Consider the following 18,673-nt stretch of genomic DNA (forward strand, 5'->3'; position numbering starts at 1 on the left):
ATCCAGGCATGTTTACTAAATCAGCGTGCCAATCCGACAAGTGCTAAAAAAAAAAAAAAAAAAAAAAAAAAAAAAAATAAGCGCACCAACAACTTAACAAATACAAAAAAAAAAAGAAAAAAAAAAGAACAGAAGTTGGGGTAGGGAATTTTAAAACAACAAGCAAACGATCAAGAAGAGAATATGGGACTAGGGTTGAGGATAAATCGAACGAAACGTTTCCAACATCCATATCCGCTTTAATCCAAAAATATCCAATCGACCGAATGAAAGAAATAAGAAAAAGAAACGCAGATACATGAAAAACAAAGTACTGGAAGCTTTGTGTGCATATATTACTCGCACGTTTTTTTTTTTTTTTCCCCCTTAGTTTGCACGAAGCCTCAGCGCGCGCATTCTCCTTCAGTTGATCGCGCCAAGGTCGCGGCGCCTACTGTCACAGCCGCAAAATGTCACATCCGTGGCTGGCGCCATTAGCCACGGCGGGTTTCCTTGGAAACCAGCATCACGTGGGGCCGTCGTCATGGCGACGCCAGAAGCCCTTCAGAGCGCTTCAGAGCGCGTGAGCGTGCCGCTCCTAGCGGTGTCTGACGCAACCCTGCCGACACAGTTCGAGAGAGCAGCGGACCCGCATCTGGCCCGGCAGGCAGTACCGTTCCAGTCGTCTTTTTGAGAGGTTCTCTACCCGAGCGAGAAGCCCAAGCCGCCACCATGTCCAAGCCCAACATTTACCTGACCAGGCCCGATATCCCCAAGGAAGCATTGGACAAGCTCAGGCATTTGTAAGCCGACCAGCGTCGAGCCGGCTGGTTAAACGCAGGCCTGCTCTTTTTGACAGATCGCGTTTGGTGCGGTCGCATGGCGCAATCCAACGTAACGTTAGGTCACGTGCGGTTCCCCCCCCAAAAAAAGAAAAAAAAAGATTTATTTATTTTTGTGATCTGGTTTTAGTTAAAATTCGTGCGGAGCTGGTAGATCTGCCGAGCAGCGTTTCGGCGATTGAGATCTTTCAGCTTCACTGCACTGTGTCACCTGTGAGGCTCCCTCTACTTTTATTTCAAATCTCGTCCCGCCAAAGTTTACACAGGGACGGCGGAAGCGAGGAGTGATATCGCGTTCGCCTTTCTATTGCTATCTCTTATTTTACCGATCGAAGTCGGGAGTGTTGGAAGGAGATAAGAGTACGATCGCGCGTCCTTCTCTAGTCGTACTTCCGGAGGGGGAGGGGGCGACCGAAGAGTCATCATACAATCTAAACCCCGAGACAAGGAGATATAAAATAACTTACAAGACGACACAGCATCTCGAGATTTTGTCCGTTATATTATTTCATCTCGTCTGAAGGTCTAGCCTGTGATGTTTCCTAACCAACTCGATTGCATACTCTTTGCGATCGAAGGTACTGCACGCGATTGCTCAACCGTAAAGCCGCTATGCGCGACCGAAGCGACGAGTCTTTATTTCACGCCGGTGCACCCGCGCTGCTATTCAAAATAGAACGGGGTATAATGAGAGCGGTGGAGTTCGAGCTTTCTTAATTTTTCTTATTCTCGCTTATTTCTGTCTTCTTTGACTGATCGCGCTTGTTTCCGCATACCTATCTCGCTCACCAATGAATGGATTCCTCTCTGTATTGTAAAATGTGTTACCGAACTACGTGTTGTTTCATTTTTCTTTTCTTTTCTTTAGTTTTAAGTTGAGTTTAGTCTTGTCGGCGAAAAAAGAAGGTTAGGATCGCGGCGGTATTTGAGGAAGCTCTTCGGAAGGCGCGGATGCATAGAAGAAAATGGAAAGGGTTGAGGGGGGGGGGGGGGGGGGGCGCAAGGTCAACTCAATGACGACCGTTAAACTACTTGGCGTCGCCGCGTTTTTTGTTTTTGTTTCTTTTTCTTTCTTTCTCCCGGGTCTTTAACCTCCGCGCTCGTTTTTGTGTGCTGCGAAGTTTTTCGACTGCCAAACTACCATATAAAAAAAAAAAAAGAAAGAAAGAGAGAGAGAGAGAGAGAGAGAGGTTTATTGCCTCCGAAGGCGCGCTCACGACAGCTAGTCGAGAATGCGGGGACAAAGTCGTCTGCTTCCTGTGCAAGAGTTGCGATGACGTCAGAGAGACGTCGAGCTTTGATTGGCTCTGATTGGAGGATTGTGGGTAGACTTCAAAGCAAGCTGCCTCGAGCTGTACCCACTATCTTTCATTCAGAACCAATCAGAGCTCGACATTTCGACGTCACCACAACCCCTGCAAGCAAAGCAGACGAACTTGCGGTGAGCATAAGCTTGTATAGAGCCACTAAATGAGCTGCGCTTAGAGTATCGGCACTCCGTTCCCCGACATTGTTGTGGGCGCCGCCATTTTGGCTCGTATGCAGAGCAGACGCAACTGCCGATCGTCATGATTCAAAAGTGCGACATCCTCAGCATTAGATTCGGTGTTAGAAAGGTTATGTAATATTTCTTTGCTCTGTCGCGAACGGTTTAAAAATTTGTGGAGGGTGGAAAAGCGTTTCCTGTGATTTCAGATAAAGCTTCAGATAACTGGCAACCATGATTTTAAGACACAATATGGCCAAGTGTCGTTACTCTGAAGCGTAGCTTATTTAGTGGCACTAGGCTTGAACGAAGCGTCTACGCTCCCTCTGACGTTACGATATAGCGTAGCGGACGTAAGAAGCCATCTCAACCAATCCAGCGCTGCGAACGTGTCACGTGACCACGCGTCCCGCGCTTCGCCGCGTCTTTACCGAAGATCACGTGACCCTCACCCGGCTCATGATTGGCTGGAATGCGTCGGAGCGTCCACAGCGGTCCATCTCATGGTGAAACGGAGTACGTAGTCATCCCCGGACGGAGGGCCTCCCTCCATCGTGAACTTAGCTCGGCTATTGTGGACGGCGGCGCGCGCTTGTAAGAACGACCTTGTCGGTCAAAAGGTTTCCTGGTCTCCAATCGTCCTTGAGTCGAAAGTGCCGAGCACGTGGTGGGTGTGCTGTATTATAATACCCGCGTATATAAGAACTCCACCGAATACGAGGTTCACGCGCGAGCATTCGGGGGACATTGTGCAAAGAATTCAACGTAAACAAAAAGAAAAAAGCGAATTTTGAAAGAGGTGTTGACGCTCGTAGGCGATTCAGCTAGGAAATAAAAGAAATAAAGAGCGCGTTGCGGAGCAGTCGTGCTATTAGTTCGAAGGCGGGTAGAGCGGGCCGTAGAGGTGCTTCCCTGCTGAACTAGGACACCCGACGGTGAAGCAGCCTTGCCCGAGCAGCTTGGATCGAGCAAGTTCGTTTGTCGAGTAATCCAGATGTTTCCGTTTTTATGGGACGGAAATGTTTTTATTTTAGGCCAATGTTTTTGGTGACGTACTCGCATTCAGTTACTTTATTCGGTTCGAAAGCAGCTGTGCTGTATAATCGACCTCACAAAATGTACGTGAAGCACGGGCGCGTGAGCCTAGCTCAGCAAAATGCTTTTGTCTGTACCAGAACTCGTGCGTAGAAAGCACTTTCCAAAGCCACGCGCTCGTGCCCGAGTCTTTGTCTATTCGAAGAAAGAAAAAAAAAAAAAAAACCTGAAAAACAGTCGCCGCTAAATTTTCCGTCAATTCGAATTTATCCGAAAAACTCCGAATTTCGAGGTCACAACGACAAAATAAAAATACAACAACAAGAACAACAACGGTGTTTTAAAAATAAGCTTTAGAAGAGCACAGGATCAGTGGTCCTGAGGAGATGCTACTTCAGTTTTCTTTGAAATCTAGAACTACCGATAAAAGGGGGTTTGCTTTTTAGCACGGTCAAAGTTCCTTCGGACAACCGGTCATGGAAGTCGGACTTATTTATTTTGTTTTTCAACTTTTAGTATATGGGGACACCGCAAAATGAACTAAGGATTTCGAAGATTTGTGAATCTAACAAAAATAAACGGTGAACCCCGAATTTTCAGCGAAAATTAAACTCCGAAAGACTCCCTCCGAATTTCACGAGAAATAAACTCCGAAAGCACGGAATCCAAAGTATTGGTACGTTTCAACGTACAATCGCAGATAGGGGGAAACGGGATATGGGTTGTTTCTAATGCAACGGGTATAATCTGAGCAATTTTAGGTTTCGGTTTTAAATGTCGGTGGTTGTTGCCAACTTAATTACTGGTCTACTTTCTTGTTTTCATTACCGTGGTACTGGAAGTTTTATGTGTAGCGCAGGATACTCTAGGAAGTCAGCCGACCTTCGAACTTGGTCCCCCCCACCCCATCAAAAAAAAAAGAAAAGTATTGTGTGAATTGCAAATAGACGTCTCGAAATAGGCTACACATGTTTTGGTGCATCGTGCGAGTTGCAGCAAACTTACCTTAAACACCTTCGAGGTTTTTCTTTTTTAATGTTTGTCAGTTTTCTAACAAGTTGCTTACGGTTAGCAAGACCGTTCCAATAATCGCCAGCTTTTGTCTACTGGCCAAAGGTGGCGTCAGCGCACGCTTTCTTAGCATGCGCTGAAGCTGTTTTCTGCGCAATATCAGGCGTTGCGCATGCCCAGTAACTAAGCTTTTTTTTTTTCATCTTTAATAGGCGTTGGAAAGGTGAATAGGCCGAGCCGCCGACTGATCTCCAGGCCGAAAGATTGTCGAGATGCGCCTTCAATTCAAGGCTATGTCCCCCCAAAATAAAGTAGGGGCACGGGTGCCCTTGGAGGGCAGGGGCCCCTTTGACGGGGGCAGACCCGAAATACCGTGCCCGGTGCCAGCAGAAGCGGAGACTTGAGTTGGTCGCGGAAACCCGCTACGAAACAGGTGTCAGTCATCGGGGAGTCGTCGTCTGTCGTCGTTAGCTGAACGTGTTCCGGTGACTCTCGACGTAAGCAGACCAAAGTTTCCGTAATGTAACGCCACGTACGCAAAACGGTGCTGTGTGAGCTGGACTTTTTACTCTTTGGTGACAGCAAAACTCGATCCGTTCGAAGTTGAAATTGGTCTCATTAGGATCAGTTGTGACGTAGGCAGAAGGTTGTTTGGTTTTCTTTATCAGCATCACCAAAGCTAGGGAAGTACAGTACTACAGGTATTCCAATCAACACAAAAGTTAACAACAAACAAATAAGTCAAGTTTTTTTTTTTATTAATTAAAAAAGCATCGTGACGCGTTCGTATGTTTAAGGGAGTCTATATTATTTGTAGCGTTTTACTTTGACAGATATGCTACATCTTATTTAGTTGAATTCTCAATTTTCGAGCGGAGGTGACGGAACGTTTCTCTCGGAGCGCATTACCATTTGTGAAAGGTTAATTACCTACTTTGGGCTGTCACTGGATGAAGTGGCGTTCGATTAAGATTAATCCCAACAGGTTTATATGTTTGAAGTCTGAGGTGTCTTAACTCGCGTGATGGTTTCCCAAAAATATTGTTTGTATGTGTTTGTCTGTGCGTCTGGTGTGTGCGTAGGGGTGCTCATGCGAATACACGATACCGTTGGAACTAGTTTTCTTTGCGGCATTGTCGGATCGTGATACCTGAAAAAGTTGCCCGCCGCTCGTTTCTCAAACGCCCTCAAAGACTCAAAGGTCAAAAAGAGAAACGCGCGTGTGACAGATAAGAACGTTTTATCCCATAAACGACGAACAAACACACCTGCACTCTCGCTCTCTTCTCAACCTCGACGAGCTTTTCTTTCGTTGTTATTCTCTTCCGGGCACAATCTTCTGAGCCAGTACCGACCGTTTGCGCCTGTTGAAGCAAACCACAGCAGCAGGAAGCTTTTTTTTCTTGTTTTTTGTTTTGTCTCGCGACAAGTTTATACGTATATATTCTGGTTTTCCTCGTCGCGACCGGACATACTGCATATGTAGGTGTCTGATAGCTGTGCATATTTCGTAACGGACGGCAGCTTGTGCTAGCTAACCTATAACATGTAAAAACGCGTTTTCGAGAAAGTTTCTGGCTGCATGTCGACTCGATGAACAGCTTCAATCAGAGCCTGAAAGACGCGCGATACCAAGCCATTTGTCCCAAAAAATAGGTGTTCTTAAATGAAAAAAAAAGACAATAAAATAAATACTTAGTGGTATCACCCGAAGACTACCGTTATAGTTTAGAAATACGTAGCTTTGTGTATTTTATCTCAAATAAACGGAAGCATAATCGTTTATTGTCACACTTACGAAAAAAAAAGAAAAAAAATATTTGTATGATAAAACCACTAGGAAAATATTGATGGCTGCTGCAAAAATGTCACTAAAAGCGCAACTTTTTTTTTTTCTTTTTGAGCGTAAAAGAAGCAATAGTTTGAGACGAGGACATGTTCCATCAGTCTTCTCACTCATTGAACACGTGTTGCAGCCGAGCGCTCACACATCACTCGTGTGCAATTTATGTTCTGCGTGACGTTGTCTGGGGTAGATGTAAAGGGATCATTAAACGGGACAAAAACGTGGTTTCAAAAATTCCAACTGTCTCCGAGATTTCGTTTACGATGACGAGCGACAATGTAGACTCTTTAACTAAATAATTAAACTGAAAGCTGAAAGAGGTGGAGGCTGTAGCAGCTGTTCCGCGTTTCGCCGGTCAGGGAAGGTAAATGAAATTCCGTATCTGATCCCAGCTGCAATGTCACCCACTGGAACCAGGAGCGACCCGTGGACCGGGCCGTGCTCTTGGAGAACGTGAAGGGCAAGGACGCCCTGCTGTGCATGCTCACGGACAACATCGACAAGGAGGTGATCACGGCAGGTGAGAGCGCGACAGCGCCATCGTGCGCCCAAGATGTAGACGTGCGAGTGAGCTGGTACTACATCGCTCGGGCGCCCTTTAATGCTCGGACATGCGAGTTAAACATTGCTATACACTCTTCAAACTATAGTCGCGCGTAGTCTATGTTTTATTTTAATTTTTATTACCCTTAAATTGTCTGCCCATTTGTGAACTTTACGTAAAAAAAAAAAGGAGGGGGGGGGGGGGGAGTGGGATGCAAAGTCATGAAGCACTTACACGAACAACTTATAAATCAGCATCTGGCGATGGCCGTGCGCATCTCTGAAATCATACGCGTTAGGTAGAGTAACAGTGCTATTTGGTAGCTTGTTGCGTAATGCGGTCGACAATTGCAATAATGAATACTTATGAAAAGTTCGTTCGTGGAATAGCTAGGGTAGCTATAGCTTTATAGAAGGAATTATCAGGCACTTTTTATTACGGCCGTCTAAACTCTTCTCAGTTTTTTTTTAATCTAAAACTACGGTTGTTCTTTTTTTCTTTTTTTTTTTTTGTGGGGTACCCACGGGTCACGGTTACAACCTGGCCTCCATTCGCAGGCGACAAACTCAAGATAATCGCCACCATGTCCGTGGGGTTCGAGCACATCGACCTGGAGGAGTGTAAGCGGAGGTAACGCGTTGCAAACCCGACTGCTATAAGGGGGCGACGACGGATCGGATGCAATTTTCTCTCCGCAGGAATATTCCGGTGACGAACACCCCCGACGTGTCCTCTGACTCGGTGGCCGAGCTCACCGTGGCCCTGGCTCTGGCCGCAGGCCGAAGAGTAGTCGACTGTGCCCAAGCCATTAAGGAGTAAGCTCCTCCCATGGCGTCGGCGCATATATGCCGTGCCGACAGCAGCGCTGCCTCAGTAGCGCGTTTTCAGAGCGCCAAGGAAGGAATTTTACGAGTCACCTTTCATCGCATCCGTTGTCAATTTTGAGCCTCCCCCCCTTCCCCCCAAATGTTTCTCATACCAAAAAGATTGACAGTCACAGACTATCCATTGTCCATTTCAATCGTTTTCATCTCAAGGCATTGCCCTTCTGGATTTGCTTCCTATTTAAAGTCATCACCGTTTATCCTATCTATTCACATCTTGAATTGTCATTCGTTCTAACTCCTGTCCTCTTCAAGCCACCTTATTCATCCCCATCATCTGGTCCCAAACCATTTTCGACATTCTCTCAGACCACTGCTAAACGTAAAACACAATTTATCTCACCCACTATACCTACAACATGGTGCATCAATGTCCTTCTGTTTAGGGTAGGGACATTCTTTGCGTACGGAGAAATTGAGGAAGAGAAGTAGGCGCGCGAGGGCGTCAGGACACCGAACTCTGATTAGAGTTATAAGTGGATAGATGCAAAGCTGACATGCGCTTTTGTGTCTACTCACTTTTGTAACGCGTTGTAACGAGTTCGAACAATGAGTAGAAGCTTTGCTTCTATTCTCTAATAGCTCTAATATTCAGAGCTCGGATGTTCGGAGATCACAAGGAAAATACAAAGAAATCCCCGGAGACGACGCCAAAAGCGCGTGCGGGAAAACTCTTTCACGCGCTAAAAAACGAAACAAAAATAACAACAAAACCTAACAAGCATTTGGATAATAATATTTAGATGACATCAACCTAAGCAAAGCGCACATGAAGACACCCTACCTACAACAACCGGTGATCTCTTGAGCGACCATGCCACTGAGACATCTCTCAGTTGTGTCTAAATTGTAGCAAAGGTATCAAGCCTCGATGTCCTGATAAACTTCGAACGCAATGATATGAGTGATTTATGAACCTGTCTGATGGGATATTTTCCCGACGCAGGGGCGAGTGGCTGTACTCTTGGGGTCCCATGTGGCTGTGTGGTCAGGGGCTCCACAACTCTGTCGTGGGCTTTGTGGGCATGGGCCGCATCGCCCAATCTGTGCTGAAGCGCTGCCTGGGCTTGGACATCAAGAAGGCCATCTATTACGACAAGTTCCACCCCATCAAGCCAGGTGCGCTCAGTTAAAACCGTACAAGTCCCCTTTCTATATCAAACTCAACGTCCTGACCTGTGTAGAAAAGCTTACGTTTCACTACCCGTAAAAAGTAATCTAAGCCTTTAAAAGGTACAATATGACAGGAAATATGAACGTGCCTTTGCTTTTTTACTAAATCTCCTCGCCGAGCGCAAGCGCTTGGAGGCAAACTGGTCTGTTAGCGAGCGATACTCCAGTGAAACAGGGAACTTCCTTGCTCGCCCTCAGGGCCTCAGTGCAGGTTATCAAAGCACTTTCTATCATCGGAAAACCATTTGGGGACAAGGTTTTGATCGTGTCTGGCTCGCTACCTACTGTTGCCGATCAAAGAGCTCAGTGTCGCGCCGAGCTGGAGCGAAAAGGGTGCTACGTCTTTCTTTTTGGACAGCGTGTGTGTGATTTTGCAGCGCGTTTCGAACTTGGAACTTGCAACTTGCTGCTGCGGTGCCTGAAGACGCGCCAACATAGCGGCCATGTCCCCGCTATTCCGACTTTAAAGCCGATGAGCAGCCAAAAAGGAGGAAACTCTCTCTTAAAGGGATACTGAACCAAGGAATTTAGTGTCCATAATAGGTTGCGCACGTTCTTTCCACGAGCCAGCAGCCGCCGGTGTGCGCGAGCACACGCAACGAAAATGACATCACAGACCTCCATTCGCGCTTAAGAGGACAGTGAAATGCATGGCCTTCGGGCCAAAGGAAAATAAAGACAAGTTTTTCATATACACAGAGGTGTCTCTGGTGTAAAAGGTAAGCGATTAATTGGTCTAACAAGCACGTAGCTTTCACTTGTAGAGATGAAAAGCCTGTTTTTATTCTCCTTTGGCCCGATGCCCATGCATTTCACTTACCTCTTAAGCGCGAATGGAGGTCTGTGACGTCATTTTCGTTGCGTGTGCTCGCGCACACCGGCGGCTGCTGGCTCGTGGAAAGAACGTGCGCCACATATGGGCACTAAATTTTTTGGTTCAGTATCCCTTTAATTCCTCTTTCGAGGAAAAGGGGGTCCGCCCTCCTTTTTGCACGGAGTAGCTCGGAGACCCGCTCTTGTGAGGAAAAGGTAGGAGAGAAGAGTGCGAGAGAGAACGGAGAGATGGAAACTGGGGACCGGTTTTCTGCCCGGCAGAAGACGATTCTGCAGGATCGGCCTTTAAACGAACCTAAACTGTAGTAAGGCCAGCCTAACGCCTTCTATGGTCGATACTCCGTTTCACCCTGTCATGGACCACTATGGAGTCGTATCCCAGCCAATCCATCGCGCAGCAAACATGTCATGTGACTATGCGCACCATGCCTCGCCGCGCCCCTTACAGAAGGTCACGTGAGACTCGCACGGCATTCAATTGGCTCGGATGGCTCGTATATAGTGTGCGCTGAGGTCTGATGAAACGGAGTTTATACAGTGTAACCTAACCTGACGGAAAGTGCTGCCAAGAAGGAATTTTAATACACCTATACTTTTTAACCTACAGCGTTTTTGGTTGCGGACGATGAGGTGGACGCCACGATCGATACGATGAACCAGTCAATAAAGCAGCGCAAAAAGTGCGTCGTCACGGCGCGCGTCGTCTTTGTGCGTCTGCCACCAGCGACCAAAACCAGTCAATCACGAAATGAAACACGAATTCCATGAATCGCCAAACATTCTGAAGCGTTCAATGATGCGCAGCGGAGGACATGGGCGCTGTGTTTGCGCCCCTGGAGGACGTGATCAGCCAGTCCGACTTCGTCATCACCCTGGTGAACCTGTCGGAGGAGACGCGAGGCATGTTCAACAAGGCGCTCTTCCTGAAGATGAAGAGGACGGCCGTCTTCATCAACACCAGTCGGTCTGTTGTTTCAAAGTTCGATTCTTCAACCCTCTTCCTCCTCCCGCAGAGCATGCAATGAGAGTTTCTGGATTATATACGCGGAGGCAGCTCCTCGAACGAGCGGAAAACATTGGTAGCACCCACAGACGTGATTTGCGATTGGGTATTATGTAGCGAGTAAAATGTTACGTTAAATGGACCGTTTTCAGAAGTCAGAGTCATCTAGTTGCAGCCTTAAAGCCTTCGATATTTTCTCACTAATGGCGGGGACAGGATGCCAAGATTGCCTAACTTCGAGCACTCATTGTGAATCGAAGGCGGCGTAGATGGATCATCTTGTCAGAATCAATTTCTCGCTTTCTGCTCTGCACTTTCTCGAAGACGTTCGCGTTTCTTGTTGTGGATAAGGTGTGCAATGCAACCATTGAAACGTAAGGGTTGACTCTGGACAGAGTGGACAGACTGGCTTTTGAAAAGGGTATAGTAGCACAGAATCGCATTTTGTTTGGTCTTAATGTCTCCTGGGCTTCTGTAGGACGCAGTAACCGAGTCCCCAGCCCGCTCCTGACGCTGTTTGTGTACGCGTGTCTTCTTCCAGGGGCGGCGTGGTGAACCAGGACGACCTGTACGACGCCCTCAAGAACAACGTTATCCGCGCCGCGGCCATCGACGTCTCTTTACCCGAGCCCTTGCCCAAGGACCACAAGCTTCTGACGCTCCGGAACCTCAGTGAGTACCATGCACAAACAGTGTGGCTCTCTGGAAGTGTTTTCGAATCCATCCGGTTCGCTGAACCGTATTTTACGCCCGGCGTCCTCCCATGTACTGCGCTTGTACAGGTTCGCTCTACTTCGCTCGTCTGGCACTCGTTGTAACCTCGCCGTGTTATGACGAGCGGAATTCTGACGGAATCCTGCAAGTTTCACGTATTTATTCGACTTGTACCTAAGGCCTTTTCGCTTCACCCATGTCCTCTTCTTCTTTCACTTTTCCTGCTTTGCCTCTATAGCACCGGCTCGTCGCCTAGCGGTACTTTGCATTTCGGTGATATTGGGAGCGCGGTATTTTGGGACTTTTCCAAAGGGCGGGTGTATTGGCTACTCGGGATTGTATCTCGGTGTAAGCCACTGCAACGTAATCAAACGCTACTCTGTTAATCGCCTCTATAGAGCGCATAGTGTAGGAAACAAAACCGCGAAAAGCAAACAAACTTGAGCCAAACCAGAAGAAAAAAGACGTACTTTGTCCTTCCACGTAATCTCGTCGAAGTCCGCGCTATTTCGGCGCCGATGCTGTTGTCTCCTTGTCGCCGTAATGTCGGCGACGTTCTGTATGAACGCTATCTGGAACCATGGCACTCATACTGATCCCCGTAATCTCACAACATTATTTTGTGGCGGCTTGCGAGCTGTCTGCTGTTTATTTTCTGCTATGTGTGTAGAGGGAAGTTTATTGTGCGTGTCCCACGAATACATCGTGCATTCTGCTGCGAATTTATCGATCGTCCCTGACCGCATTGTCTCCAACCTCACGCTACGATACAGTTCCTTATCTCGAGTGTCCCCTTAAAGTCGATGGACAAGATAAGAAGAGCAAACATAAACGCAGTGTCCATGAAATCATTGAGGTTAAAAGCGTACACACTGCGGCGATACTCTTAGTGCGAACCACGCCATCGGCGTTCCTTCTCGCGTTTTATTGAGACTGGGTGTTGACGAGCACCAAGTTTGACCAGCTAAGTTGGCGCTTCAAATCAGTACCATCCATCGCGCCGGGGTGCTTCGTGCAACATCCCCTCTATGGTGTGGCTAAAAAGTGTGTTTCACTTGAAATAACGGTTGCTGAAAAGACCGTGGATGTAATACCCCTGGCAGACGGGCTAGATTAGTGTCACTACAAGCGAGTGCACTTCGCCCTTAGTGTCATTTCTGTAGTGTGCCACACGACTCCTTTCCGAGGAACACACTTGGTTTGGAGTGAGTTTGAGGAACTCACTTCGCTCGATCGAGTGCGTGGAATCAATAGGAGTGGTTCAACAGTAAAACATAACAACACAGAAACCAAAAGCGTTGCTTAAGTTTTATTTTATAAAGAAAAAGAAATTCGTGAAAGAGACGACATGTAGAAGTGTGGCATTGCAAAAATGTAGTGGGGTGGACTTGGAGTTTAGGCTTATCTGAATGAAGATTAGCGCAGCGGTGAATTGATAAAAGACGACGACAAAGTTAGTCATTCATGGCTATCTTGGTTAGCAGAGAATGATAGCCAACTTTTGTTTCAGTGTGTAATTATTCGAGACAACACGATAATTATGATCTGATTAGGCAGTGTCAGGGTCTCCTCGTAGACTTCCGTGGAACGAAGCGGAACGCCAAGGTTGAATATTGGCTTGCGATGATCGAACACAATCATCCAATTGGCGTAAAAATGGTTCATTAATGTAACGTTGTTTTACAGCACAGCTCCTAGGCGCCCGTTTCTAAGTTAAGCGGCGTCGGCGTAACCGGCGTCGGCGTAACAAAATGACGTCACACGTGACGTCACGTGTGTCGTCACGTATGACGTCACGGGGGTAAACTTTTCCCGCTAAATTCTGCGGTAAAAGTTTTTGCTAAGTTTGGCGGAAAAGTTTTCCGCTAAATTTAGAGGAAAAATTTTACCCGTTTGACGTCACATTTAAAATTTCAGATGACGTCATGTTACGTCACACGTCAATTCAGCGGGAAAAATTCCCGGCTAAATTTAGCGGGAAATTTAGCGAAATTTTTACGCTAAGTGGGATGGGAATAATAGGAGAGGAAGTTGAGAGGGTACGGAGGGGGAGCAGCTGGCATACCCTCCCCTTCGTACCCTCCCTCCCTCGTCGTCAAGAGCTGCGCTCTAATTCGGCATTACAGAGAATCGTAAACATCTAATTTTTTTAACATGTCTTTAATAAGGGGTATCGGTGGCCGAGCGGGCTAGCGCCCACCAGATCGGAGTATGTGAAGTGAAAGCTCGCGCTGGAGAACCCAGTGATCCTGAGCTCAATCCCCCAGCCCTGCCCGAAGAACACACTTCCAATGAAGTGAGTTCGGGGAGCACACTACGCTCGCTCCTGTAGACTGAGTGTGTAATCTCGATGGCAGTGTTCAAGGAGTAAAAATAATAGAAGAAATTAACGCTGCGTAAAATTAGTATTATTTTGATAGGAGTAATATTAGATGCGCACTTGTTTTCTCTTGGCAGGAAAGTAGTGCACTGTAGAAAAACAAGTGGCTAATCTAGTTTCCAGCCTTGTCCCCTGCGCGACGGCAAGCGACGGCCAGGAGGCACCTGCAAGAGGAATCTGAAGGTGGTAGGAGAAACGCGAAAGGCTTGCTTCAAATGGAACTCGCCCAAATGGGGCAAGGTGTCTTCGAACTACCGTTTGTTCCTCTGGAAAGTCCACCGTTCTTGACTGATCACGGGTAGGCTGACGGTCATGAGAGCGGCTATGGTGAAGGCATTGGCCTGCAGCTGCTGATCGATGTCACTTGAAATTCTTGCCTGTGCGTCGGCATCGAGGTCCAGCTGCCTCTCATCTGAAAGGCGTTGGGCTCTCACGGAGAAAAGTGCCCCAATCACGCGCTTCCACTGTCCAACATCGCGGATATCGCCCTCCAGCTCGTCCTCCACAAACTCCATGATGTTTCGTTGTGGCGAGTGGCCAAGTGGGCTCGCGCACACTAAAGTCACTGGATCCTGGGAAAGTAACGCCAAGCTCGCCTTGTGGTCGCCATCTTGGTCCGTGAAATGAGCAATTTCTCCTTGACCCCTCCGTTCTTGGTGAGCCGATCTAGATTCTCTGGTGACGGGTAGCTTTATTGAGTCGTTTTTTGTATACCGAGGTTTTGCTAACTACACACCGGTGAAACAAGCGTACACAGTCGTGCCACCACCAGATGCTGTGTCGGTGCTTGGAGGCACTGAAGAATAAGTTTACTGTATTCGATTACGCAAGAAGAACAATATAATTGAAAGAGATCCACGCAGATGGGCATGAGAAATAGGTTGACTGCATACAGAGTGCCATAAGACTCTTATATTGGCGAGGAACGCCTCCAGTACGATGATGCTCCATGGTAATCTTGGCGCGACTGGTTTAGAACGACCCTCTGGAAGCTTCGAAGATTTAAATGGACTAAGATGGCGATTTCCATGGCAACGTAGACCGATTAGCCAATCGCCTTGCTAGGTTTGGGTCGTGTGCATGTTAGTATCCGTTTGTGTCCGGCTAGCAGGTAGGGAAGGCAATGGCGCTACTTTCCCAGGATCCAGTGACTTTAGCGCACACCAGCTCGGAGTACGCGGAGCTAAAGCTCGCGCTGCAGAACCCAGGAATCCTGGTTTCAATCTCTACTTCTGCTCGTTTCGATCTATACTCCGTTTCACCTTATGTTGTACCGCAGACAAGGCTAGAAGCGCGAGCTTATAGCGTTAGGAGCTACTCTTAACGCATGAGAGCTTGTGCCGCCGAGATGTGCCCTGAGCAAGGAGCTCGCGCTTGTAGCCTTTCCTGCGGTACATTATAAGGTGAAAAAGAGTATAAATGAGCATTGTACCGGCGTGCGGACGTGTGTCACTGGCTTGTAATGGCTGACCGTAATTGTCAAGTTTGATTTAAATTTGAATTAAAGCTCGTGACTTAGCGCAACAATGTGTGGTAACGTGTTTCTAATAAGACGACGAAGTTATTTATGAAAAAAAAAAGCGTATGCACTGTAATATTTTGCGTGCGCGTGCCCATTACTTACCCATCCTCATTGCCATCATTTTGGAGTGACACTAAGTTTTCCCGTGTTGCACCAACACACTTGGAGTGTGTTTCGACGGGTTGAAGTGCACTCGCTTGTAGTGACACTAAACTAGCCCGTCTGACAGGGGTATAAGTCTCTGGAACACCCGTTTTACATATGGTTTCGTGGTGGACCTTCTATACATTATTTACAATGAAAGATCGGTAGACAACGGATGCGGGCCGCGAGACCGGTGAACATGTCGGCAGCATGCATAGTGCGTGGCCCGAGCTGAGGTCTCGCGTCACTTCCGAAGACGACCATGTCCCGCCATAACGCTCCCTGCTTCTCGATAAAACTAACCAATTTCTGGGAAGCGCACTGGTTTGCTTGTAATGCGCTTGGGGCGTGTTCTGGGTGGAGGAATCGGAACGTACGAGGAGGATGGTCCAAGGGAGCTTACTGACGGCGACTCGATATTCGGCATAACAGAGCCCTCAAAACTGTTGGTCGGCGTAGGCTTCGGAAGCGAGGTGTTCGTCGTTGCGGAGACTATCTTATGAATCGCACCGGCAAACCCCCCTGTCAAGTGTGTGATGTTTATCCCGACGCAAAACACACCTACCGATCTTGTCCTCGCGCCCTCCAATCTCCCCACTTTCTCGTCCCCCACCTTCCCTTTACCTGGGAGATTTGGACCGCTCCCCCTGTCCTCGAGCCTCTTCACGCCTTGCACTTTGCCTATGTGAGGTACCCATAGGTCTCCCAAACTTCTCCTAAGGCTCCGACCTGACCCACCGGGGTCCTCTTGAAGGATCCCAAGCTCTAGTTTCCAGTGCCTGGACCTGAGTGGTTCGAATGAAGTTTTAACTCTCTCTCTCTTTCCCGGAAGATCTTTAGCTTTGGTCACCTGCATCTTCTGTTTCGGCAGAAGCAGAGTCGAAGACCTGATGTCTTGATACTTGATGTGATGTTGAACTGCAATGTTCCTTGCAGTTCAACCAACCGACTTCGCATGTCGTTGTTGTGTGGGGTTGATTACACTCACGTAAATGCGACGTTCTTGTTTCGCCCGTTTTTATATGCAGTCGTGACGCCGCACATCGGCAGCTCCGAGGTGAGCGTCCGCATCGAGATGGGCCTGCTGGCCGCCGACAACGTCATCAACGCCGTCTTGGGCAAGCCGACCCGCACCAAGCCGGTCAATGCGTAGGACGCCTCTCCCCACCCCCTGACATAGAGCATACTCGCAGCGCCTGCCGTGTCGGACAATCTGCCCTGTTCCTCGTTCCCCGTGTTGTAACCAATAAACGATGGTGCCAACTGTTAATGTTAACCACGGTCCCTCCCTGTCTAAGTTTACAAATCCCCAGAGATCACCGGTCGTTTATGAGGAAAGATATCAGTGTTTTTCGGCCCATGCAAATAAACTGAGGCGTCGCAGAAAGGCCACACCCCGTGAGAATGTGACGCTATAGCGGTTGGGATATAGAGCGTGAAAGTCTGAGAACATGATGTTACTTGAATCGAAAGATAATTGAGGAAGACAAAATTTCTCTATGAGCCGGCGCCCACCTAAGCCCAATAAGTATCGTCAAAACAATTGAGATTGTGGACGCATGCGGCATCTATATAATAGGAAAACACTTTTCAACAAGAAAAAAAAAATTCTTTCTTGCTGGCAAGCTTTCCTTACCAGAGTGGGCTAAATTGTGAAACACATGTGAGCAAAAATCGCGTCGCGTCGCTCCCCCGAGTGTAGAAATTATAGTAACCGCCGCTGACGCTATTACGCGCCGAATGCCGCGTCGCCACTTGGTCACCACTACCGCCATGTCACAGCGTTAGCGACGATCAACTTTGGCGATGGTTGCAGTGGCTGCGCCGCTCAGCGCGCGCTTACATGCAAGCGCATAGAGAAAATGGCCGGAAAAGTTATCCGGCTTGACCGCAAACGGCTTAATAAACCCGTCATTGGCATTGCGCCGTGCCCTGGCGCCTATCAAGAGGGCTGTCATCTGATGTAACAGGTGTCAAAAATAGCGGCCAGGCTCTTTAAATCAACCACAAAATTCGGTTTCTTAACATATCGAGCTACGATTTTGTGCAGCGCTGGCCACGGGTGGTGCATTTTTGTATGAAATTTGCAAAGAGCGAACTTACCCGAGGAAACAGTAAAAAAAAAAGGAAAAGGCTTAATTTCTATGGAAACGCAGCGAAGCCACCAGTTTTCAAACGATGGGGCGCCCTATGGTTTGAAGACCGGTGACTTCGCTGCGTTTTCCCTCGAAGACATCCAAAAACTTGTGAACTAGAAATTTCACATTCGAGAGAGAATGGACTGTTGCCTTCACCTCCGAGAGGTTGATTCCCAGCTGTCGAATCCAGTTGCGTCCAAGCAGTGCAGGCGAACCATTTCCAGTAAGGAAGAAAGAGAAAACCGCCTTCTTATCTTGGAACTCTACTCTTGCGTCTATTTTGCCTTGGACCGGAGTCCGTTCCCCGGAATAACTTTGTAACAGCACTCTAGATGGTGTGACAGGTACAGCTGGAACAAACTCACGAAAAAGGCTCTTTGACATGGCGAAGGCGGTCGGTCCCATATCCATTTCCATGCAAAGTGGCTTGCCGCACACGTTGACAGTGACGGTGAAAGGCGGCGACGGCGAAGCGCTGTCAACCTGCCACGATGTCACTCCGGTATCTTCATTGTCATCGAGAACGTTCATTGGAAGTGTATATGATGGACGAAACTTGCTTCCTGGCCCTGAAAAACGCTGATTCGCAGGTTTGTTCTTGGACGATTGAACGTCCTTCTGTTTTGAATTACAGACCTTCAACAGGTGCCCCCGCTTCCGGCAATAGTTGCACGTGGTATTCACATGCTTGCAGCTGGACGCAAGGTGTCCGCCTCCACAGTGGTTGCAGGTGACATCTCCCGGTAGACGCGGTGAGTCGTGAACACATTGCTGCTAGAGCTTGCCTCTCAAGTCTCTCCGGTGTCTTTCTTCACTGCTTCCATGGCCAAGGCGGTCTGCACGGCATGCTCGAACGTGAGGTCCGGCTGCTCCAGAAGCCTGATCTGGATTGTAACGCTGTTTATTCCGCAAACTATGCGGTCTCTCAGCATGTTTCCTAGCTCTGTTCCAAAATTGCATTGCTCCGACAGGCTCTTCAATGCTGAAACACAATTGCCTTACCTTCCGCGCGAACATGCGAATTGAAATGAAACCATTTAAGGACGGCAGAAGTGACTTCCAAGAATGTTAAGAACTTTGTCTAAAAACTTGTCTTGTGTTTGGTGGGCTTCAGCAGGTCTCGCACTAGGTCTTTGCG

At 47.9% G+C, this 18,673-nt stretch overlaps 1 protein-coding gene across 1 annotated transcript; it reads left to right on the forward strand.

Annotated features, from left to right (window-relative positions):
- The first annotated feature begins 531 nt into the window (after positions 1 to 531).
- Positions 532 to 16,673, forward strand: LOC8031760 (glyoxylate reductase/hydroxypyruvate reductase). Its single transcript, XM_002407106.4, has 8 exons — positions 532 to 782; positions 6,592 to 6,719; positions 7,301 to 7,373; positions 7,442 to 7,558; positions 8,574 to 8,746; positions 10,439 to 10,598; positions 11,179 to 11,309; positions 16,426 to 16,673. Exons 1-8 carry the CDS (start codon positions 712 to 714, stop codon positions 16,548 to 16,550), a joined length of 978 nt encoding a protein of 325 aa, XP_002407150.3. The 5' UTR covers positions 532 to 711; the 3' UTR covers positions 16,551 to 16,673.
- The last annotated feature ends 2,000 nt before the right edge of the window (positions 16,674 to 18,673 follow it).

Source organism: Ixodes scapularis, unplaced genomic scaffold (assembly GCF_016920785.2).
Source record: "Ixodes scapularis isolate PalLabHiFi unplaced genomic scaffold, ASM1692078v2 PGA_scaffold10__122_contigs__length_95168666, whole genome shotgun sequence".
Classification (NCBI taxonomy): Eukaryota; Metazoa; Arthropoda; class Arachnida; order Ixodida; family Ixodidae; genus Ixodes; species Ixodes scapularis.

Excerpts from the sequence above, each read along its gene's own strand:
- LOC8031760 (XM_002407106.4), top strand. The coding sequence starts at position 712 with ATGTCCAAGCCCAACATTTACCTGACCAGGCCCGATATCCCCAAGGAA. Across the intron at positions 7,374-7,441 it reads CTGGAGGAGTGTAAGCGGAG|GAATATTCCGGTGACGAACA; the intron begins GTAACGCGTTGC and ends TTCTCTCCGCAG. Across the intron at positions 8,747-10,438 it reads GTTCCACCCCATCAAGCCAG|CGGAGGACATGGGCGCTGTG; the intron begins GTGCGCTCAGTT and ends AATGATGCGCAG.